Below are 24375 nucleotides of genomic sequence, written 5' to 3' on the forward strand. Positions count from 1 at the left end.
TACAAAGTTATATGAAGAGGTTTACAATGTTTTATGCAATTGTTGCACAGGTTTTGTTACATGACATGCCCTAACGTAAAAGTGGTAATGATTACACAGTTCACAGAAAATCATTCCCCACACATGACTGAAGTACGCAAGCACCTCGCTCATCTGGTAAAGTTTGGTTTTACATTTAACAAATTAAAAAGGGGGAGATGTGGGGATTGTGGCTGGGTTAGCGCTGGCAAGCCAAGCTAAAACCTGGAGGGTTAGAATGACAGCGCTGGCAAGCCACGCTGATGGGTAACGTCAGGATGGGAAACACGTGTCAGCGAGGACAGGAGAACAAAGGAGTGGTTGGAAAAGTACTGGAAAGTCACAAGATGAGCAACGGGAGGGGCGCATGTGAGAGAGGCATGGAGGAAGAGCACGTACACAATGGAGATGTCATTTGAGGAGTTTGGGGGTGTCACCAAAGGAACCCAGGGCAGGAGCATTTCCTTATATGGTGTGGGTGTCCCACCCTTGGGCAAGGGGTTTCCTTATTTGGTTCATGAAACTGTGTCTGAGGGTTAATCATTAACCACTATGTAAGATTGCCAATAAAAGGGAGCCTGCAGGCACTGCCCGTGGTCGCCTTCCCGTTGATACTATCCTGTCCATCTAGCAACATCTAGTAATCCATTTTCCATGGTTTTTCGAACATTACAAGCATTACTCAAATCCTGCCAAAGTTTTTAGTTGTTTACAGTGTTCTCTTAAATAAATTATAATTTTTTCCCATTCCTTAAAATGCTTCTGTTCCTGGTTTCTGATTTTCCCAGTCATTTTTGCCAGTTTGGCATAGTCCATCATCTTCATCAGCCATTCGTCTCTGGTTGGAACTTTGTCTTCTTTCCATCTCTGGGCCGGTAGTTGTCAGTACGCCTGTTAACCGATGTGCAGCATTTGAGTCCAACTACTGATGTGCCGTGCCTGCAACTGGTTCTGCCCCGACTGGGCTATGCTACTGGAGCACCTTCAGTGACCTTCCAATCCTGGAGAACAGGTCCCGGTGCACTGGACTCACAACAGCTCATTGTGAGCACCAGACTCTAGCAGAGTATACATAATGCAGAAACTAGCTGTAGAGGTTATGAAGCATAACTTCTTTTATTTCTAACAGCTACTATATACACAGAAGACATGCATGAGAGAGTCAGCCCTCATGCAGCCCAGCTTATCATAACAAAGATAAGACTCTCTCCAACACAGAGTCAGGCAGTCAGGGACGGAAGAGATAAAGAGCAGTCTCTGCCCCCTCCTTTCTCAAAACATATGATCACCAGATTCTCACAATGGGAGGGGTGAAAAGATCAACAGTAGTATCCTTGCTGCTGTCATTGCATACATGAATAATCTATTTTGGCTGTTCCAATGCACTACACCAGGGGTAGTCAACCTTTTTATACCTACCACCCACTAATGCATCTTTATTGATGGTAAAATTTCCTTACTGCCCACCAGTGCTCGATGGAAGGAGGATTCAGCTTGTGCCATAGAATCCCCTACCGTTCCCCTAGAATCCTGAAATGCTCACTAGTGGGTAGTAGGGACCAGGCTAACAACTCCTGCACTACACAGACACTGCATGGCATTAAAAACAACAACAACAACAACAACATTTATTTTCATTTTCCATTCTACCGACCCATGTAGCAGCAAACAGAAAAAATGTTCACTAAACCACAGGTGCACCAAAAGGTCAGAGTCAGAGCCTGCTTCAGAGCCACAGGCTTCTTTCTGAGGGGTGAGGAGGCCACTTGAGATAAGTGATAGGAACCTATAGAAAACAGAAAAACCCTATCGCCATAATGTGCTAAGGGATAAGTAGGTGTTAAAAAGCAATCAGCAATAAAGAGAAGAGGAAGGAGTGGAAAATAGGACTAAATTATGTGGACCACTGGAAGGACAGATCCTGAAGCTGAGGCTCCAATACTTTGGCAACCTCATGAGAAGAGAAGACTCCCTGAAAAAGACCCTGATGTTGGGAAAGATGGAGGGCACAAGGAGACGGGGACGACAGAGGACAAGAAGGTTGGACAGTGTTCTCGAAGCTACCAACATGAGTCTGACCAAACTGCAGGAGGCAGTGGAAGACAGGAGTGCCTGGCGTGCTCTGGTCCATGGGGTCACGAAGAGTCAGACACGACTAAACGACTAAACAACAACAAATAGACCCATTTCTATTCATAAGACCATAGGCACACAATTTCCTTATCTCATCCATTATTCCATTAACAGCATCTGGTATGTTATTATTTCTCCATGGAGATGGGAAAAATGAAAGCAGGCTGTCCAAGGTCACTAGAGAGATTTCCTGCTAAGCCAGAAAATGCCATCAATCTCTCAGATCATTCTGTTTAAGGTTGGAATTACAAGTCACTGTGAAGTGAGGCTGCTACTGAAAATGGCACCCCTATGCTGAGTTTGTTTGTTACAAATCAAACCAGTTACACATCCACCTTACAGAAACCTCACCCAGCATTTTACCAGCTTCTCTGTGAGAATATCATGGGGGACTTTGTGCAAAGCCACCCTCACTCACACCCACCCACCCCTTTCTGATGAGAAAGCAGACTAGGTAGGGGTCAGGATGATGACAGACAGCCCCTCCTTGCTTAGTCTTTCTATGGATTTATTATTTTCCTACTAAGGGAGCAGCTGTAATTGGTTTTCTTCTTTTATGCTCAGAACCCAAATAGAGTATGTGTTCCAGTTTAAATACAATACTTAACATTTACTTAGTATACCAGGAGTGTCTAGCTCTTGACATACATTACCCTGTTGCAAGCCTTAGAAAAACCCTGTAAAGTAGATCTGTGTTGCAGAAGCTGAATTGAGACTGAGAAAACAATGCCTTGCTTAAAGGCTACTTTAATAGATTTGTGGTTATGAAAAGCAGTGTTGACTGAATAAAGTGTCAAAGTAGAAGCAGGAAAACCTGGGTCCAAATCCTTCCTCAACCATTACATTTTCTGTATGATGCTAAGGTTGCCATATGTCTGGAATTTTCTGGATTTATCCAGAACATTGCAGTTTGCAGCAGTGTCTGGGTGGAAATCAGCAAAATGTCTGGGAAAATCCAAATGTATGGCAACTCATGTCGGCAGTGTTGTTTGTGCCAATTTTCCATAAAAATAGCTCAAAAGCATCCATTTTTGTGATTCTGCCAAAAAGTTCAACTTTTCTGTCCAGATTTTCACTGTTTGATATATGGCAACCCTAATTTGGGCCAGTCACTTTTTCTCAGCCAAACCTCTCTGAGAGGGACATGGTGAAGATAAAGAGAATTGGGGGGGGCACATTGGATGCATCCTTGATCTCTTCAAGGAAGGGCAAGATAAAAATTAATGGCGATTATATTAATTTATTATCATTTCTATCATCTGACGTGGCTCCAGGCTGGATCTTACATAAATTACCACTCCTTTTTTTTTCTCAGTAGAATTTATTGCAGCTAATGAGGAAAAAAAAGAGGAGTGGTAATTTATGTAAGATCCAGCCTGGAGCCACAATTACTATTCACAGATACAGAAGGAAGAACGGTTATACTTAAAATAAACTACAGAGGAGAAATAATTTATATAATAGGAGTGTATGCACCAAATGTAAAAAAAGCAGAATTCTTTAAAAAGATTGAATTGAAAATGATGGAGTTCGCAGAAGGGAAAATGGTGTTCATGGGAGATCTAAATGGGGTAACCAATCCACAATTAGACAGAACAGGGAAAGGAGAAGAGAAAAAAACAAGGGAAATTACCACACACTTTTTTCAAAATGATGGAGAAATTAGATATGAAAGATAGTTGGATATTTAAAAATGAAATGGAAAAAGAGTATACGTACTTTTCACATGCAAAGAAAATGGCAAGTAGGATAGACGCTATTTGGATATCGAAAGAACTATTAAATAGGGTTGAAGAAATAAAAATAGATCCAAGGACAATCTCGGATCATAATCCAATCTTAATGCAATTGAAACCGGAATGGAAAACAGAAATTAGAAGATGGAAACTGAATGATTCTTTATTATATGACGAAAATTTTTTGGAAGGTGCAAAAAAAAGAACTAGTGCAGGCATGTCCAACAGGTAGATCATGATCTACCGGTAGATCACTGGACGTCTGTGGTAGATCACCAGTAGATCAGTGGCTCCCCCCAAAGAAGCTAAAAAACTTTGGCTCCCCTAAAAAATATCTCAACATCTTTGCCCTGCACCCCTAAAATGACCTGAACCACCAAAAACAGGGCTTCCCTCCTTAAAAAAAGCTCAACGTCACTTTCCTCTTCCCTAAAGAAGCTCAACAACTTTTACATGAACCCCCCAAAATAGGGCTTTCCTTCTTAAAAAAAAAGCTCAACAACTGAACCGGGTAGATCACAGCCAGTTTTTAACTCTGTGAGTAGATCAAAGTCTCTTGGAAGTTGGCCAACCCTGAACTAGTGGAATTCTTCAAATTAAATAAAAATAAAGAAATGGATGCCGGAATAATTTGGGACACGGGAAAGGCATTAATCAGAGGTTATTTTATAAAACAAAACATTAGGGGGGGAAGAGAGAGAAAACGAAAAAACAAGAATACTAGAAGAATTGAAAAAAAAGAAAAAGATCTACATAATAACCCTAAAAATGAGAAGTTAATAAAAGAGACTAGTATATTAAAAATAGAATACAAAGCCATAATAGAACAAGAGATGGATTGGAATCTAAAGATATGGAAGCAAAACACATTTGAATTTGCAAACAAACCAAGCAAGTTTCTTGCATGGCAATTAAAAAAAAAGGAAAAATGAAAACATGATAAATAGAATAAAGATTGGAGAAAACTATATAGATAAACCACAAACAATAATAGAAAAATTTGTAAAATATTATGAAGAGCTATATATAAAAAAGGATGAAGATAAGAATGAAATCGATCACTATTTAGAAAAACATAAACTAGAAATTAATATAGAGGAAAAAGCAAAAGAAATAGACACCCCAATAACTATACAAGAAATTAGAAAAGTAATGAGAAAATGTAAATCTGGAAAAACACCAGGCCCTGATGGACTACCAGTAGAATATTATAAAAAAATTGGATGAAATACTGCTTAACCCATTACAGGAATTAATGAACCAGGTATTAGAAAAAGGAAATATCCCAGATTCCTGGAAAGAAGCGTACGTTACACTTCTACCAAAACCGGAGGCAGACCTTGACCTAATAACAAATTTTAGACCAATTTCTTTTTTTAATAGTGATTATAAATTATTTGCTGGAGTAATTGCAAATAGGTTGTGGGAAGTAATTAAGGAAATAATACACCCCAATCAAACAGGATTTATCCCAGGAAGACAGTTATCAAGTAATACAAGAAATATAATAGACATATTGGAATATTTAGAATTTAAAATAGATAATAAGGCAGCACTATTATTGTTGGATGCCGAGAAGGCATTTGACAATGTCTCCTGGGAATTTATGAAAAGACAAATTGAAAAAATAGGATTAAAGGAGAAAATGAAAAGAGCCATAGAAGCAATCTATGAACACCAAAGAGCAAGGCTAATAATAAATGGAAGTGTAACGGACAGCTTTCCGATAACCAAAGGAACAAGACAAGGATGTCCTCTCTCGCCATTGCTGTTTCTCTTGGTTCTAGAAGTTCTTTTAAATAACATCAGAGAAGAGAAAAACTTAAAAGGAATAGTGATTGGAAAAAATAGTTATAAAGTAAGAGCTTTTGCCGACGACCTAATAATAACAACACAAGACCCTAAAGAAAACATACCAGTGGCATTAGAAATAATCAAAGAGTATGGCAAAGTGGCAGGATTGAAAATAAATTACCAAAAAACCACATTAATAACCAAAAATCTAGACACAAAGGAGAAAGAGGAATTACACCAACTGACAGGATTAGAAATCAAAAACAAAGTAAAGTACTTAGGAATTTATATAACACCAAAAAATATTAACCTGTTTGAAGACAATTATAGAAAGGCATGGAAGCAAACATGGAAACTTGGAATAAATTACATCTTTCACTCTGGGGTAGAGTATCGGTCGTCAAAATGAATGTCCTACCTAAGATGATTTTTCTGTTCCAATGTATACCAATTTTGGGGGGCATGAAGTGTTTTAAAGAATGGAGGTTCCGGTATGGACTGGTATGGTCGGAATTCCATCTTCTCCCGACCTCCATGGGGAATTTTGAGGCTGTTTTGGGAGTATGCAGCCTCCCTTACCTTCCCAGGAATGTGGGAAGGGCAGCTTGCCCGCGGTGCTCCAAAACCTGCTTTGACCCTTTGGGAAAAAGAGCAGGGGAGTCTGGGCAGAAAGCCCCCCTGGATTGGTTCGGCACTCCTGCGACCGGCCTGTCCGTCCGAGATTCCCAACGCTAAGAAATATAAATTAGTGAGTAGCCTTGGGCATGCTTCAAACGAAAGAGGAGAAAGCGTTTTGCTAAAGAATCCAGCCACTGTTTGAAAAGAAGAGGATGAGAATTTACGACTGTATCGGTATGTGAAACGGGACAGAAGGGGGGGAGGAGCCCTGGACTATGTGATTGTATGATTCTATACTGGGCAAATACCCCCCCCCAGAAGACCCAATGTTTATATAACAAGTGAGATTTGAAGGACTGAAAAATTGAATATGGAGGAAAATATACGAAGTATTAATCTATAAATGTGTGAATATGAAAAAGAGACGCTACCCCCTTCGAGTGGAATGTTTTGTTAACATTTGAAAGAGGGAAGAGCATTCTTATCTGTAATTTTTGGCAAAAGATGAATCCCTTGGACATTGACGGACTTTAATTGGAAGAATTTGGTTGACTGCCCAGAAATGACGCAGTTAGAATTATGCCCGGACTGCAAAGTGAGATCGAAGGAGGATATTGCCGCATTCCTTTCTCTTTTTACGTGATGATTTATAAGTGAGATGGCTAACCCTCCGAAGATTTATAAGCTGGTGCAGATCGGGGCTTTTAAAAGTGGAAAAATATATGAAATATAATAAAGAAGAAGATGGCGACCGTCCAAATGTGACTTTTGGATTTCAACCAGCAAGGGCGAAAGAAGGAATGTGGAGTACAGATTTAAAATCACACAGCGATACTGTTTGTTTGGACTTATCTTACTTGTTGGATATATCAGTGACTGTGAAAATATTTTGGAAGTGAAAGCAAAGCAATAGTTATGATAATAGAGCCTCTGGAATTTGAAGCATGGGAACCCTTAAACAAAACTTAAAGTAATAATCTGGACAATTTGGAACCTTTCTTTTTGTTTTATAATTGGAGAAATAATTTGGAATGTAATTTGGAATGTTTCATATGATATTGTTTTATTGGAAACCACAATAAATATGATTTGTAAAAAAAAAAAAAGTGTTTTAAAGAATGGAAAAGAGACTTGACAAGGTTTATATGGAATGGCAAACGACCGAGAATAAAATACGAATTGTTAACAGATAGAAAAGAGAGGGGAGGATTTGCTTTACCGAATTTAGAATTGTACCATGCGGCAGCAGGATTAACTTGGTTGAAAGAGTGGATAACTCTAAAAGATCCAGAAGTGCTAGATTTGGAGGGGGTAGACAATAGGTATGGCTGGCACTCTTATCTACTATATGAGAAAGTAAAGGTTCACAAGGGTTTCCTTAATCACTTAGTCCGAAAATCATTATATCTAATTTGGGCAAAATTTAAAGGTATACTGGAACCCAAAATACCACTGTGGACCTCACCAATAGATGTACTAACAATCAAAAAAGTAAATATGGAAGGAGGACGAGCCACATACCAGATATTATTGGGAAAAACCAAAATGAATTATATTTGAAAAAGTACGAAGAAATTAAAGAAATCTCATTGATTGGCTGCAGTATTTTCAAATATATCAAAGATTCACAATAGATAAAAAAAAATGGGTCTGGCAAAAGAAAAATCAAAATTTGAAAAAGAGGTACTCCAGAGCAAGGGGAAATACATCTCACGAATTTATGATATACTATTAGAATGGGAGCTCAAAGAGGATCTAGGCTACAACATATTAATGGAACAGTGGGAAAGATTGTGGCAGGAGGATATAAAATTTACAGCCTGCTACAATCTTAGAAAAAATACTTTAAAAATGATGTATAGATGACATCAAACACCTGAAAAATTGGCAAAAATGTATAGAAATAGATCCCCTTTATGTTGGAGGTTTAGTAAAGAAAATAGGTCATATAAACATATGTGGTGGATGTGTCCTCTTATTTGTAAGTACTGGAATGATATATATGAAGAACTCAAAAAATTGATAAAATGTCCATTCAAAAAAAGACCAGAAATGTTTTTACTAAGTATCTTGCCAGAAGAAATAAAGAAAACAAAAAGAGTTTTATGTATGTACAGAATAACAGCAGCAAGAGTATTAATAGCTAGAAATTGGAAAAATTAGTTAGAATATTTACAATTAGCCAAGACAACCGGAAAAATAAGAGGACAAACGAAACAAACAGTATGGAAAGAATGGAAGTTATTTAAAGAATACTTAGAGAGTAATGGTATAAACAGAATCCTAAAGGCAGATATTGACTGAACCTGTAAATAAATGAATGAAAAGAAATAAGAAGAAGAAAAATTTAAGAAATAACTGACATATATAACTGTACAATATACAAATGTATTAATACAAAATGCAATGAGGATAATTGGAAGTTTAAGTATGTGTGAGTGTATTTGGATAGTAGTTAGATGTATATGCTTACTAAAAGGTGTAAAATGTATGTGATGTATATGTATGTATATGTATGTATGTTTATGATTTCAATCAATAAAGAATTATTTAAAAAAGAAAAGAAAAAAGAAGTGCCATTTGAATCAGGTACTTCCAGGCTCACACATGTGCTCCTGGTGATTAAGCTGCACCAGCTCTCAATAACACAAAATGAGGATGCCTATAGTAGATCTCCCACTAAGTTGCCAGTGCAAACACTTCTTCTTCTTCTTCTTCTTCTTCTTCTTCTTCTTCTTCTTCTTCTTCTTCTTCTTCTTCTTCTTCTTCGCCATACTGGATTCCCAAATTAAGGCATTGCGTAAGGACAGACCTTTAGGCCCATTTTACAGGATTGAAAAAGTGTGTGCTAATCAACAGGGGCTTTTGGCCAAGCACAGCTCTCTAAGTGTACATATGCAATCAGTGTTTCTGAATCCCTGGTTGCTGCACAGTACATGCTGCTTCCTATCAAACTAAGTGGTCAAGCAAAGGTAGCAAATGATGTGACAGTAGCTTTTAAGTTAATTCCACACATTCTTAGATAAAAAGCTATGCCATGCAGAAGTTCCTCAGTCTAGAAAACCTGATGTCAGCAAGAGGACAGGGTTGGAACTTTTCTCCCTGGCTTCTAATTTTCTATATGGAACTGGGCCAGCTCAATACATTTTGGCACCTAAGTCAAACCAGAAAATGGTGCCCCCTCCCCACTGGGGAAGAAGGGGAAAGAAAGATCTACATCAGGATCTGCTGCCTCTGTGGATCCTGCTCCCTGAGGTGGTCACTTCACCTGGCCTCATGGGTGGTACAGAAGGACATTTTCAGATGGAGGAATATTAAGATCTTCAGTCTGAATAAAATTGGCTGATACAGATTGGCCACATCGGTAAGAAACACGCTCATGATCTCAGTTGAGCTGGCCTTCCCAAGATTCTAATCCAGGTGGGTAATACACAAAAAATTTGCTGACAGATTGAACAGTTTACTTGTACACATCCATTTAGGTTTCCTTAGGAGTGGCGCTGTGGTCTAAACCACTAAGCCTAGGGCTTGCCGATCAGAAGGTCAGCAGTTCGAATCCCCGCGACGGGATGAGCTCCCGTTGTTCGGTCCCTGCTCCTGCCTACCTAGCAGTTCTAAAGCACGTCAAAGTGCAAGTAGATAAATAGGTACTTCTCCGGCGGGAAGGTAAACAGCGTTTCCGTGCACTGCTCTGGTTCACCAGAAGTGGCTTAGTCATGCTGGCCACATGACCCGGAAGCTGTCTGCAGACAAACACCGACTCCCTCAGCCTATAGAGCCTTTACCTTTAGGACCACCATGTCTAGAAGGCGTGTGAGCATCATGGTTTGAAATGGAACTTGCCCAAGCTGTTTCCTAGACTAGCTGTCAGAAATAACATCATCCACTAAAGAATTCCATTCCATTTTTCTTTGTCTAAATATAGTTTATTGAAAAAGAAAAGAAAAACCAGACCAGTGGTAATGCTATGCATTTTCTGCAACATTCAGTGCAAAATAAATATAAGCCCACATTCCACATGAATAATGCAAAGCATCACATTTATGCAAATGCACTTATAGTTTCCAAGCTAACACAACTTTCATGTTTTATTATGAATCTACTTTTAATTTTTTAGGTTTTTTTTTAAACATTCATTATTTGAAATTTGAAAAACAGAAGTGTGTAGGAAGAAACCACTGAACAAGTAGAAGAGAGGCTCTTGTGAGATTAAGCACGCTAAATTCTGCATTAGATGGTGGTCTAGAGTTTTCTTTTATTTACAAAATATAGAAGTCATAGAAAATTTACTGTATGTAGTTCATTCAAAATTCTAATCACAATTATTCATAATTAATAAAAATGCAAAAAATGGCATAGCATATTAGAATTTCTTGCTACAAAATCAATTATTCACTCATTGATCACAACAAAGGAGGGGTTTACAAATGTTTGCACAGCATCTTGGAATTTGTTGTCCAAAATATCACAAATAAGACTCCCTTTTCATAAACCAATCAGTATTTCTCTCCCATTTCCTCTAAAAGTAGGGACAACAGCAATGCACCATTTTTGTATATTCCAGTCCAAAAAAGGAAGGATCCATTTGGCCTAAATCTTTATTACCTTTGCAGGACTCTTTTCACATCAAGAAGCTTGAGGACTGGAATCTATCCAAAGAGGACAGATTAATATTTGGCTAAAATTGCCAGTACTTTTACATTAGTGGCAAATTGTTTTGCATACACCCTGGCTTGCATTATGTTGTGTGGACATAAAGGTCACAATCTACCTTGTGGATTGTTCTCTTGAGCAAGCCTCATTGACATGAACATAACAATCCTTTGCTGTGTAGCTCTCGTTAATTTTTTTTAAATCTGGGCTTTCACAGAAGGCGTGTGCCTCATGAGCTTATCCACTAACTGTACTTTTTTTCTTTGTGATCCTTCCACATATCCCTGAGCAATAACTTTAAAGCCCCATCCAGATTTCACAAGATATACTTGTGGGAGTCAGTGGAGAGGGGTAGTAACCATAAAAAGCATTATCAGTTTCATTCTTACTATCCAAAGTAAAATGGGCAAAGCACCATCCAGAGTGCTGGAGAGGGATGAAAGAGTCCTCAGTCTACAATTTATATAACTTCCCACTTTAAAACATTTCATTAGGCTAGGTGAGTTTTGATGACATCACTGTGGTGAGGACTGCAGGGCCTGCTCCCTTCCAAGGCTTTTTCCAGCTGGCCTAGGGGGCGGGGCCCAGGCCCTCACACTGTCAGCCATAAAAAGGACTCTCTAGTGCCTAGAGAGTGGGTCTGGCAAATGCCCTTAAGCTGTTGGTGGCTTTTCAATTCTTTTCTCCTCTTTTCCTTTTTGCTGGTTGGGGGGTGGGAGGGTGAGTTGGATATTTCGTTGTGGATTAATTTTAGTATAATTGTTCTTTTTGTTTTTTGTTTTATGGTCGTTGTATAGTTTGTGTTTTGTTTTATTTATTTATTTTTAAATCATATTTATTGATTTTCCAATATATATTTCCAATTACCAATCGAATTACAAGCCAAATTAATTATACACTTCCAATTATAACAATTCCAATTATGCCAAATTTTTAATTTACGAGTTCCCCATGTCTCGGAGTCCAGAGCGCTTTTCTGATCTCATCTTGTTGCATTCAAAAATCAATATCTTCCCAGCCTCTGATCAATGCCAGCAAGCCGACACTATTATAATGAATAATGCCTCTGTATGGATAAAGCCATCATCCTCCAAATATCGTATCTCAGCCGGCGCCATCTTCCTTCGTCTTCTCATAAATCAAACTGCGACACAGCAAAATTCCTCAACTCTGCGAGCCCTCCTCCGCTCCTTTCCAGGAGAGCCAAACGCCCATAAAATCCACTATCAATCGTCTTTCAAGGCTGGCTTCTCCCTTTGAAGCGGTGTCCAGCTCCACAGATTCTCATCTCAACCACAAATAATTCTTGCTGCGTCACACCAGCCGGATATCCTCCATTGCTTTTTAAATCAGTCCACATCTTAATTCAATTCCATACAGATTATTTCCTGTAATTTCCAATCTAGTTTGCATTGAGTCTTAAAAGTCCACTTGCCATTTGCTGTGAAAGTGGATTTTCTGGGGGGAGGTTTCGCCCATGTTAAGTAAATATTGAGGCAAAACAAACGGAGATTCCAGAGCTTACCCCCCCCTTCTTCTCCCTCCTTCACATACCAATGTAAAGTCCACGTCTTCTTCCAATCTTCATTCTTAATCATTCAGGCTGCAGTTAGCAACATTCTTTCCAATCCTTTGTCCGAGACATGTCCAAAATCTTTAAACAAATTTATATATCCAATTAAAGGAGATGCACACGAACGGGGCCGGCTCCAGGAGCTCATCTGTCTCGAGCACTATGTGCCCAGACCCACCCACTCTGTTCCAAAGGGTCCAGAGTGGGTTAAAGGGTACCGCGGGCAAGGCAGCCCCCCCGTCGTCCTGGGGGGGTCGGGAGGCTGCTTTACTCCCATCGCAGCCGCCAAATTAACTCGAGACAGATGCAGAGATGTTACGGTCCGCCATCCTCCCGCTGTGCACGCCGGGAACTCTAGTTTGTGTTTTGTTTTAAGGGGTGGGATCAGGGCTGCCTGGGAGTGGGCCCCAGCCAACAGAATGGCTGGGGCAAGTTCCACGGGGAGGGGGGGAGATGCACTGGGACACCCGATCTCAGTGATCATGGGCAGGAGGAGGAGTCACGCTAAGACCAGACCATGTCATTACCGAGGAGGCAGGCTCAGTCGTCTGGTCCTCACCGGACGGATACTAGAATCAACAAGGGATACCCACATGACCTGAAAGTGTTGCTGTGTAATGCCAGGTCAATGATGAACAAAACCACTGCCATCCACAACCTGATTGTGGATGGAGGATTTGACCTGGCATGTGTAACAGAGACTTAGTTGGATGAAGCAGATAGGCCTGTCCTTGCCACTGCTTGCCCACCAGGTTTCTCTTACGCACAGCAACCCAGGCCATCTGGGTGGGGAGGGGGGTTGCAGTGATTTTTAGGAAGTCATTAGTTTGCACCAGGCATCCTATTGGGAAGAGCAAGTTTTCTGAGTTCATTTTCTGGAAGTTGGGCAATAGGGGCAGTACAGGATTCCTTTTGGTGTACCAAATTTCCCGCTGCACCAAGGATTCCCTGCCCAAGCTGCTTCAGGTCGTGGTGGATGCCTCCTGGAGACACCTAGCTTGGTTGTCTTAGGGGACTTTAACGTCCATGCCGACATGACCTTACAAGGGGCCGCTCAGGACTTTGTGGAAAGCATGGCCTCCATGGGGCTGTACCTGAATAAGTCTGGCCCAACTCATAGCCGCAGACATGCCTTGGGTCTGGGGTTCACCTCTATGGATGTTGGTGATCTGACACTAAGTAAAAGCGAAACAAAAGAAGTGCCATGGTCAGATCACTTCCTGGTGCAACTGGACTTCTCCGTGACCCTTCACCTCTGCCAGGAGGTAGGACCACTTCCAGAGAGTGGTGGGGGATGTTTTATCCCATGTTGATGGTCTTTCAGCTGATTCCCTGGTAGCTCGCTGGAATGTGGAGTTAACCAGGTCTATTGACTGTCTGGATCCAAAGCACCCTCTCTGATTGCGTGGTTTTGCCCGGAGCTGAGGGTGATGAAACATCTAGAGCGCCGGTGGCGGAAAATTCATTCTGAATCAGACCGGACACAGGCTAGAGCTCAACTTCGAGCCTACCAAGTGGCAATGGCAACGACGAAGAGGGCCTTCTTCACCGTTTCTATTGCATCTGCAGAAAACAGCAGCAGGAGACTCTTCCAGGTGGTTCGCAATCTAGTAGAACCACCTTCGTCATCGGGGCCTGGTAGGGACCCCAAGATCTCCTGCAATGCTTTTGCAATTTTTTTTTCAGATAAAGTCGCTCAGATTCGGAAGGAGGTAGATTCCACCGTGGGAGCAGGGCCGGGGCAGGAGAGTGCTAGAGCTCTGTCTAGTCATGTTTCATGGGATCAGTTTCAATCTGTTACCTCCGAGGATGTGGACAGGCTGCTTGGATGAGTGAAACCTACCACCTGTCTCCTTGATCCTTGCCCACCTGTCTCCTTGATCCTTGCCCATCCTGGCGAGCCGGGAAGGACTGGGTGATGGGCTTCGCGGGGTGGTGAACGTTTCCCTCTGTGAGGGAGTCTTCCCATACCCGCTGAAAGAAGCAGTCATTAAACTGCTTCTTTAAAAAACATCTTTAGACCTGGCCAATATGGCCATCTATCGCCCAGTCTCAAATCTACCATCCTTGGGCAAGGTGATTGAGCGGGTGGTTGCTGAACAACTCCAGGATGCGGACCACTTGGATCCCTTCCAATCGGGATTCAGGCCTCATCATGGGACTGAAACTGCCTTGGTTGCGCTGGTCGATGATATCTGGTGGGCTGGGGGCAAAGGTGAGAGCTGTTTCCTAGTTCTGCTGGATCTCTCAGCGACCTTTGACACCATTGACCATAACATCCTTCTGGACCGGCTAGAGGGGTTGGCAGCTGGGGGCACTGTTATACAGTGGTTCCCCTCCTTCCTCCTGGGCCGTGTTCAGAAAGTGGTGGTGGGGGATGAGTGTTCAGACCCCTGGGCTCTCACTTGTGGGGTGCCTCAGGGTTCTGTCCTCTTCCCCATGCTTTTTAATATCTATATGAAGCCCCTGGGAGAGATCATCAGGTCCTGAGAGATCTACATTGGCTCCCAGTACGTTTCCGAGCACAATTCAAAGTGTTGTTGCTGACCTTTAAAGCCCTAAATGGCCTCGGTCCTGTATACCTGAAGGAGCGTCTCCACCCCCATCATTCAGCCCAGACACTGTGATCCAGCGCCGAGGGCCTTCTGTTGGTTCCCTCACTGCGAGAAGCAAAGCTACAGGGAACCAGGCAGAGGACCTTCTCAGTAGTGGAGCCTGCCCTGTGGAACGCCCTCCCATCAGAGATCAAAGAGATTAGCAACTACGTGACATTCAGAAAATACCTGAAGGCAGCCCTGTTTAGGGAAGTTTTTAATCTGTGACATTTTAATGTATTTTAATATTTGTTGGAAGCTGCCCAGAGTGGCTTGGGGAATCTAGCCAGATGGTCGGGGAACAAATATAATAATAATAATAATAATAATAATAATAATAATAATAATAATAATTTATTCAAATAATATTTTAAAACTATAATCATGTATAAAACATGTCACTATAAGGCACAGGAATAGGGGAGGGAGTACAGACAAGGAGTTGTCATTTGTTATTCTGATATCACAAATGCTAACCAAGTGGTGCCTATGACACACACAAACCGCAGCCCGGGAGCAGAACCAAATTCTCACTGTAATGAACTACTGCAATTTGAGCACTGAGAAAATGTAATAACAGTGGTGGTGCTTTAAGAGGAAATGTATAAGTCTGCATAGCATATAATAGGGAGTAGAAAAGCCCTGAGGTAGAGATGAATATATTCCCCTGCCCCAATCAAAAAAGACCAGGTTGTTATTTTTTCTAGTAACAGATATGTGCATAGGAAGAACACTGACCTAAAGGGACAATTGATGTGAACCAGTAGCCAGGTGTATTGTTATGGGCACAAACAAGCCAAGTTTAAACAGTTTTAAGTCCTGCTCATTTCAATGGGAAAGTTAAGCAAAGGCTTGATTAGCTGCTGGTGAAATAATTGAAATTTAAGTGTTCAACATTGGCTGGACCTTGCCCCAAGTTTCCCAAAAGTAGGTGGCATGGACAGAGCCTGCATGTTGCCATGAGTTAAAGCGTGTCCTCCCTCAAAGAGGGCACGTGTTGCGGTGCAACCTGGCCACCTGACCCAGTGTTGTGGGTGGGTAATCTTGGATCAGCCACAACCCCTGATAGGTGGGTCCCGTGTTGCTGGGGTGCAATCTGACGAATGGGGTGCTGAGAAACAGCAGCAACGCAGGGCCTATATAAGCCCATGCAAGGCTACTGAGCTTTCTCTTTGGGGCTATCCCATCGGAACATGGAACATCAGATCATGGACCGCTATTGCTCAGAGAGACTTTGATATTCCATACGGGGATCGCTTACCCTTTTTACCCTCTTCTTCCCTCTAGATTTCCCTGTTAATTGTCCCCCTTTCCTTATCATACCCCTTCCCCCATGAATCAGAGGACACACAGTTTAAGGGCAAGGTTGTGGTCCATCAAAAAAATCCAGTAAGGCTAGCCTTTCTTTTGAAGAATGGCTGGACACCTTTCAGGTTTTTGTGGGGATAGTATCATCTGCATACCCCAAAAGGAGCCTCCATCTTTGGATTTACCTATCCATTGTGCATTTGGCCTATTCGATGGCTGCTGAAGCAGCAGCCATTGCTTATGACAGGCAGTTTCATACCAGGGCCTGTTGGGTCCATACAGCCCATTGGAATTGAAAGGATCTCGGTGTTTGGTCTACTTATGTGGCGCCACATATCGAGGCTAATTCTTCTGAGGTGGCTGTGGCCAAATCGGAACCCAAGAAAGCTGCTAAGCAGGGTTTTTTTTTATTGTTGGGAGTATAACAAAGGCTCCTGCCAGTGGCAGGTTTGCAAGTATGCTCATTCATGCATTAAATGTGCAGGCAACCATCCGGCTGTTTCCTATGGATCTACGTGGCCTTTTCGTGCCCAAAGGAGGGGAGCAAAGCAAAAAACCAAGTCTGCGTCTCCCCAACCTGGCGATTCAAAATGAGGTTTTATTCTCATTGGCACATACTCCCATAAAATTTTCTCCTTTTAAAAAATGGTTATCAAAATATCCTGATCGCCTAGCAGCACAATATATTTGGAAAGGGTTTTCCGATGGCTTTCGTATTCCAGTGGCATTCCTGCCTAGGTAGGCGGAAGTGGAAAATAAAAAAAATCAGTGAGAGATTTGCCGGAGGCAGCCGGTGTAAAATAAGGAAGGAGTTGGCATTGGGCAAGGATTGTGGGCCTATTCCTGACCCCTCCTTTCCCGGATCTTCATCTTTCCCCTTTGGGAGTAGTGCCTAAAAAGGTGCCAGGTGAGTTTCGGTTAATTCATAATTTGTCTTACCCACAAGGGACTTCGGTTAATGATGCTATTCCTATGGAATTAGCTTCAGTTAAGTATGCCACCTTTGACCAGGTGGTCAAATTGATAAGGAGTTTTGGTAAGGGAGCCTTGATGGCCAAATGCAATGTGGAAGCTGCATTCCACCTGCTCCTGGTTCATCCCCAAGATTTTCAACTCCTTGGGTTCAAATTTCAAGGTAATTATTATGTAGATAAAAGGCCATGGCGATTGGTTGTTCCATATCCTGCACAGCCTTTGAAGCTTTCAATACTTTTCTGGACTGGGCACTGCTCAGGAATACTGGCATGAGGGGCATGGCCCATTACTTGGATGACTTTATCCTTTGCTCAGCAGCTGGGTTGGATGATTGTACCAAGCTTTTACTGGCCTTTTATGCCCTGACACAGGAACTGGGCATTCCTTTGGCATCTGCCAAAACAGAGGGCCCTGCCACTAGTCTCTCACATCTTGGTATCCAGTTGGATACAGTTGCCCAGACGTCCGCCTTGCTGAAAGACAAGCTGGTTGCCTTACGTGCTCTTATTTCTAATATGCTGCCCAGAGAGAAATTGATGTTAAGGCAGATTCAGCCCCTCTTGGGACATGTGAATTTTGCCTGTAGAGTGGTGGCCCCTGGCCGCCCATTCTGTGCATATTTGGCAAGATTGTCAGCAGACTTGCGATCCCCTCACCACCACGTGAGGGTGCCTAGTGGGGTCAGAAAGGACCTCCACAACCGGTTAGAGTTCCTTGAAGGATATAGTGGTATATCCTTGTGGCAGGACAACCTGAACCTCAAGACTGATTTCCAGATCCATTCGGATGCTGCCGGCTCTTTAGGATTCGGGCTCTATTTCAGGGGCCGTTGGTGTGCCCAGAAGTGGCCTGAACAATGGCAGGGTACTGCCATCCTTCACGATTTAACTTTTCTTGAGTTTTCCCCCATTGTAGTAGCGGTGCACATCTGGACCAGTGAGTTCCAGGATAAGCGCATCTGCTTCTGGTCCAATAACCAAGCAGTGGTGAGCGTATTGGCCAGACAGTCTTCTCGCTCTGAAAGAGTCTCCACCCTGTTGCGCACATTTGTGTTGCGTTGCCTCAAGTTTAACATTGTATTCTCTGCCCATTTTATTCCTGATGCCAGTAATGAAATCACTGATGCTTTGTCACATTTTCAGATTGAGAGCTTCAGAACTTTAGCTCCAGCAGCCCAACAACTTCCAGAATATTTCCCTCCGCATCTCTGGAGCCTTGGCAGCAAATTGTAATGCAGGGAGTAATCGCTTCCATATCCTCATCCACCCTCCGGTGTTATAAGAAGGCCTGGATGGATTTTCTGGCTTTCAGGGCTCAATGCCCTGGGGTCCAGGAGGCCCTTTGCCCAAATACGCAGGAGGTGTTACAGTATTTGGCACACCTACGATGCTTGGGCCGGGCTGTGAAGTCCATCCGAATCCAATCTAAAGCTATTTCCTTCTTTTGCAAATCCCTGTATTCCAGGGACCCCTGCTCCAAATTAGTAGTGTGAAAGGCATTGGAAGGTTGGGCTAGGCTGCAACCGCCAAAAGCCCCAACCAGGAAACCAATTACTTTTGAGTTGCTCTGCACTATTCGCAAGAGCTTGAGACGAATTTGTTGGTCTAATTATGAGGCAAGGCTCTTTTCAGCAGCATTTTCTATAACTTTCTTTGGTGCACTGCGTGTGGGTGAAGTGGTGCTTGAGGTAGCACACGGTGGGGCATCCAGAGGTTTGCTTTTGCAGGACATCCAGTTGGCCAATTCCGAGCTGCTGCTCACTATATGCAGTTCAAAAACCGATCAGTTGGGCAGAGGCGCCGTGAAGAGGCGAACCATCCTTGTGAATGAGGAGTGGACCATCCCCAGGAGGGCGAAGGGACAGATATTTCCAGACATCCTTCCGCATTGGGGCAGCGACCACTGCTGCGCATTTGGACCTGTCGGTAAACAGGATCAAGGACTTGGGCCATTGGAAATCCGATGCTTACAAAGGGTATGTTCGGAAACGGTGCTGAGATGCAGACAGTAATTGTGTTTGTTCATTTGTGCACAGTGGTGTAGGAAGGGCGGGGCATAGGGAGCAGTCCGCCCCGGCTTCCAGGGGAGGGGGGTGACACTCCCTGGCCCCTCCTGCCACTCCCCCGCTGTCTGGCACCCCGTCCGTGCTTCTTTACGGATGGACGGGGCAGCCCCACAAGCCGCCACTTGCTTGCCGTGGGAAATTCTGTGTATGCGTAGTGCATCTGATGCATCATGACGCCCCGCCCCCATGGGAGTGCCTCCGCTCCGCTGCCCCGGGTGGTGGAGAGGCTTCCTTCGCCACTGTTTGTGTACATTTGGATAGTCGAACACAGCATTGTTCACTGGGCCAGCAGGAGGGCGGCAGAGTCTGGAACTGGACACCAGCTCAGGCTGCCTGAGCACATGCGCTTGTCCTGGATTTCCAGATGTGGGGTGTGTTGGAGTGTGCTTCTCCCAATGATCCTGAGCAGGCTGTCCATTGCTAACATGCCTGTTGAAATGGTGCTCCAGCTGGGTGAGAATGACCTGCCGGATGTTCCTGGCTTAAGCCTGCAGACCCACAGGCAAGAGGACTTTGAAGAGTTGGCGGCAACCATTCCTGGACTCAAAATATTTCATAGAATCATAGAATCATAGAGTTGAAAGAGACCACAAGGGCCACCCAGTCCAACCCCCTGCCAAGCAGGAAACACCATCAAAGCATTCCTGACAGATGGCTGTCAAGCCTCTGCTTAAAGACGTCCAAAGAAGGAGACTCCACCACACTCCTAGGTAGCAAATTCCACTGCCGAACAGCTCTCACTGTCAGGAAGTTCTTCCTAATGTTTAGGTGGAATCTTCTTTCTTGTAGTTTGAATCCATTGCTCCGTGTCCGCTTCTCTGGAGCAGCAGAAAACAACCTTTCACCCCCCTCTATATGACATCCTTTGATATATTTGAACATGGCTATCATATCACCCCTTAACCTTCTCTTCTCCAGGCTAAACATACCCAGCTCCCTAAGCCGTTCCTCATAAGGCATTGTTTCCAGGCCTTTGACCATTTTGGTTGCCCTCTTCTGGACACGTTCCAGCTTGTCAGTATCCTTCTTGAACTGTGGTGCCCAGAACTGTACACAGTATTCCAGGTGAGGTCTGACCAGAGCAGAATATAGTGGTACTATTACTTCCCTTGATCTAGACGCTATACTCCTATTGATGAAGCCCAGAATTGCATTGGCTTTTTTAGCTGCTGCATCACACTGTTGACTCATGTCAAGTTTGTGGTCTACCAAGACTCCTAGATCCTTTTCACATGTACTGCTCTCAAGCCAGGTGTTCACCCATCCTGTATTTGTGCCTTTCATTTTTTTTGCCCAAGTGTAGCACTTTACATTTCTCCTTGTTAAAATTCATCTTGTTTGCTTTGGCCCAGTTGTCTAATCTGTTAAGGTCATTTTGAAGTGTTATCCTGTCCTCTGGGGTATTAGCCACCCCTCCCAATTTGGTGTCATCTGCAAACTTGATCAGGTTCCCCTCAAGCCCATCATCCAAATCATTGATGAAGATGTTGAATAAGACTGGGCCCAAGACAGAACCCTGTGGCACCCCACTAGTCACTTCTCTCCAGGATGAAGAGGAGCCATTGATGAGCACCCAGTTACAAATCAGCCAGTTACAAATCCACTGAACGGTAGCATTGTCTAGTCCACATTTTACCAGCTTCTTTACAAGAATATCATGGGGCACCTTGTCAAAGGCCTTGCTGAAATCAAGATAGGCTATATCCAAAGCATTCCCTTCATCTACCAGGCTTGTAATTCTGTCAAAAAATGAGATCAGGTTAGTCTGACATGACTTATTTTTCAGAAACCCATGCTGACTTTTAGTTATCACAGCGTTCCTTTCTAGGTGCTCACAGACTGTTTGCTTAATGATCTGCTCTAGAATCTTTCCTGGTATTGATGTCAGGCTGACTGGGCGGTAATTGTTTGGGTCCTCTCTTTTCCCCTTTTTGAAAATAGGGACAACATTTGCCCTCCTCCAGTCGGCTGGCACTTCACCTGTTCTCCAGGAATTCTCAAAGATTACTGCCCGTGGTTCTGAAATCACCTCTGCCAGTTCTTTTAATACTCATGGACGTAGTTCATCTGGCCCTGGAGATTTGAATACATCTAAACTAGCCAAGTATTCCTGTACTACCTCCTTACTTATTCCGGCCTGTGTTTCCCCTGCTGAATCATCTGCTCCATATTCTTCAGGTCAGGCATTGTTTTCTTTCTTGGAGAAGACTGAGGCAAAGAAGGCATTGAGGAGTTCTGCCCTTTCTCTGTCCCCTGTTCGCATTTCACCATCTTCTCCTCCAAGTGACCCCACTGTTTCCTTGTTCTTCCTTTTGCTGCAGACATACCCATAAAAGCCCTTTTTGTTGCTTTTAACCTCTCTAGCAAGCCTGAGTTCATTCTGTGCTTTAGCTTTTCTGAGTTGGTCTCTACACGTGCTGGCTATTTGTTTGAATTCCTCTCTGGTGGTTTCCCCCTTTTTCCATTTTTTGTACATATCCCTTTTAAATCTTAACTCAATTAAAAGTTCTTTAGATAGCCATCCTGGCTTCTTTAGGCACCTTCCATGTTTCCCCTTCCATGTTTCCATCTCACTGGTATTGCCTGAAGTTGTGCTTTTAATATCTCCCTTTTAACAAGCTTCCAACCATCATGAACTCCCTTCCCTTTTAGTATTTCTGTCCATGGGATTTCACCCAGCATTTCCCTAAGTTTTCTGAAGTCGGCTTTCTTAAAGTCTGTTTTGATCACAATTCTTACAGAAGCGCGAATGGAGCGGGAGTCGTAGCCCAGCTGCCACCGAGAGGGCCAGGAAGCGTGTCCAGAGCATGGTGGCCAGAAAGGTTTTGTCCAAGGGGAGGCATTCATATGCCACCCAGGCATTGCCTATTGCAACACATCCCTTTACAGGCCCTATGGTGTTCACCTGTCTTTATTTGGGAATGATTTATGGCTGACCTCTGTGTCAGCAGGGTTAAGGGATTGGATACAAGGGTGAGTGGTTGGTCGCGAGCACTTGCGCTCTTGATGGCGGATAGGCTCTGGTTCAGGTGATAGGCATGGCACATGATGTGGCCATGCTTATGCAAATGTAGGATATTCCAGTAAAGGAATCCAGGGACTCACTGGTTTGGCATTCCCCGAAAGGGGTTTGGCCCGCACCGAGTCCAGGGGACATCAGGTCGGCTGTTTGGTGCTCCTTCGATCAGCTGATCCTGGTGTCCATCATTGGCTGTCCTTAGAACGTGGCTCTGGGACAGGGCTGCCTGCAAGGGTGCAGGGAGATACTCAAACCCCAACCTATACAACCACTCACTTGGTTGTAATCAATAAAGTTGTGGCCTAAATTCTGCCAAAAACCAAACCAAATATTTGTCTCCTGTGTGAATTTATTTTGGGGAAAGGTAAAAGGTCTAAACACGCAATATTAAATTTCTGCCCCTCACCCCTCAGAAATGTAGCAGCAATATTGGGAAATAGTACAGATGAGTTACAAACAGGTCAGACCCCTGCTTTCCCCTCTTCCTCTGCTTCACTTTTGTTGTGGAAGTGTCTGGAAGGTCAACTGATGCTGAACAAGGTAGCCATCATTGAACACATAAAGTTTCCCATCTATAGGGCTGTAGTTGATACTCTGAATTGTTTCTAGCATTTTATCTAGAGTGATGCTTGTTCTACCTTCCCTTCCTGTGTTTGTGTCGTATGTGTAAAATATTTCCTCTTTCCTAGTATTGATGGGCCTTGTGGCATAAAGCACACCACATACAACAAAAGCATTGGACACGGCTGGCCTGTACTGCCTTGTTTCCCATGTACTGATCACCTCAAGAGTTGTTTCATTAAGTCTGCTAATCACGATATTACCTGTGCTAGCTTCTTTTGAGTAAATTACCCACAATCCGTTCTCATCCACAGCAAAATCCAGATCTTGCCATGACACCCCTGCATATGAGAACCGATTGTTAAAAGCAGCATCTGGAAGAGTTTTCTTCAGCACCACGGTATTGGTGCTTAAATCTAGTTTGCTCATATCTCTTGAGCCATGTTGGTTAAAATACATATAGTTGTTGTAAACAACCATGCCACTGCCCTGGCCATATAGAATTCTAAATTGATTAGAGTATCTGAACAGCAATAAATTATCAAAGGAATCATGAAGTCTATAATATTCCAGGTATCTTCCATCAGTGTTCAGTGGCGCAACCCAATAGAGCTCCTTTTCAGGGTTCAGCGGAGAGGTATATCTTCCCCAGGCACCATATTTGTAGTCAAATCCTCTCCAGTTTAGCTGAATCACAAAGGGCTGGCTGGCATTTGCAATTCCACCATGACTGCAGCTTCCTGAAACCAACCAAAAACAGAGTGTGTTGCACGTATGCAGTTCAAAGATTCTGAATATCCCTGGCAGTGAAATAACTTGTGTCTCTAAAATCTTCACCTCTCACTTGCTTTGTGCCCTCAGTCACTCACCACCACTTCCTCACCCTCATTTTTACCTCCCATCCAGCTCTTGGCTAGTTATTACCTCTCATGCTGTATGTCACAGGAACCTTGTTCCAGACCAGGTGTCTTAGCAATGCATCATATCTAGAGAAAACCTATTGCAATCATGGGTGTTTCCACCCAGAGATTAAATGAATCATTCCAGGCAAAATTGACTAAGAGTGTCATGTCCAGAAGGATGGCTGTGTTTCAGTTCTTATATTGTTTTGCAAAGTGTGGATTAAGCAGGTTTGCCTTTAAATGTGAATTGAATTGACTTTATCCACCATTCTGACTTCCAAGCAAACATATTGCTAAAACAGGAGGACAATGCATTCCCAGGACCAATAGTATTGAAAAATAAATGGTTGTTAATGTAACAACAGCAAGCATTTATATAACACTTTAGAGTGTTTCCAGACCTGTGGCCCTCCAGATATTACTAGA

The 24375-nt window shown here is 43.0% G+C and overlaps 1 protein-coding gene across 1 annotated transcript in view; it reads right to left on the bottom strand.

Moving 5' to 3' along the window:
• Window positions 1-22828: 22828 nt before the first annotated feature.
• OLFM4 (olfactomedin 4) overlaps window positions 22829-24375 on the bottom strand; it is a 28196-nt gene continuing 26649 nt past the window's right edge. The window contains exon 5 of the mRNA XM_033154076.1: window positions 22829-23787. Within this exon, the coding sequence (XP_033009967.1) occupies window positions 22979-23787 (809 nt within the window). The 3' untranslated portion in view covers window positions 22829-22978. The remainder of the gene's footprint in view (window positions 23788-24375) is intronic.

This window comes from Lacerta agilis, chromosome 7 (genome assembly GCF_009819535.1).
Source record: "Lacerta agilis isolate rLacAgi1 chromosome 7, rLacAgi1.pri, whole genome shotgun sequence".
NCBI classification, from domain to species: Eukaryota; Metazoa; Chordata; class Lepidosauria; order Squamata; family Lacertidae; genus Lacerta; species Lacerta agilis.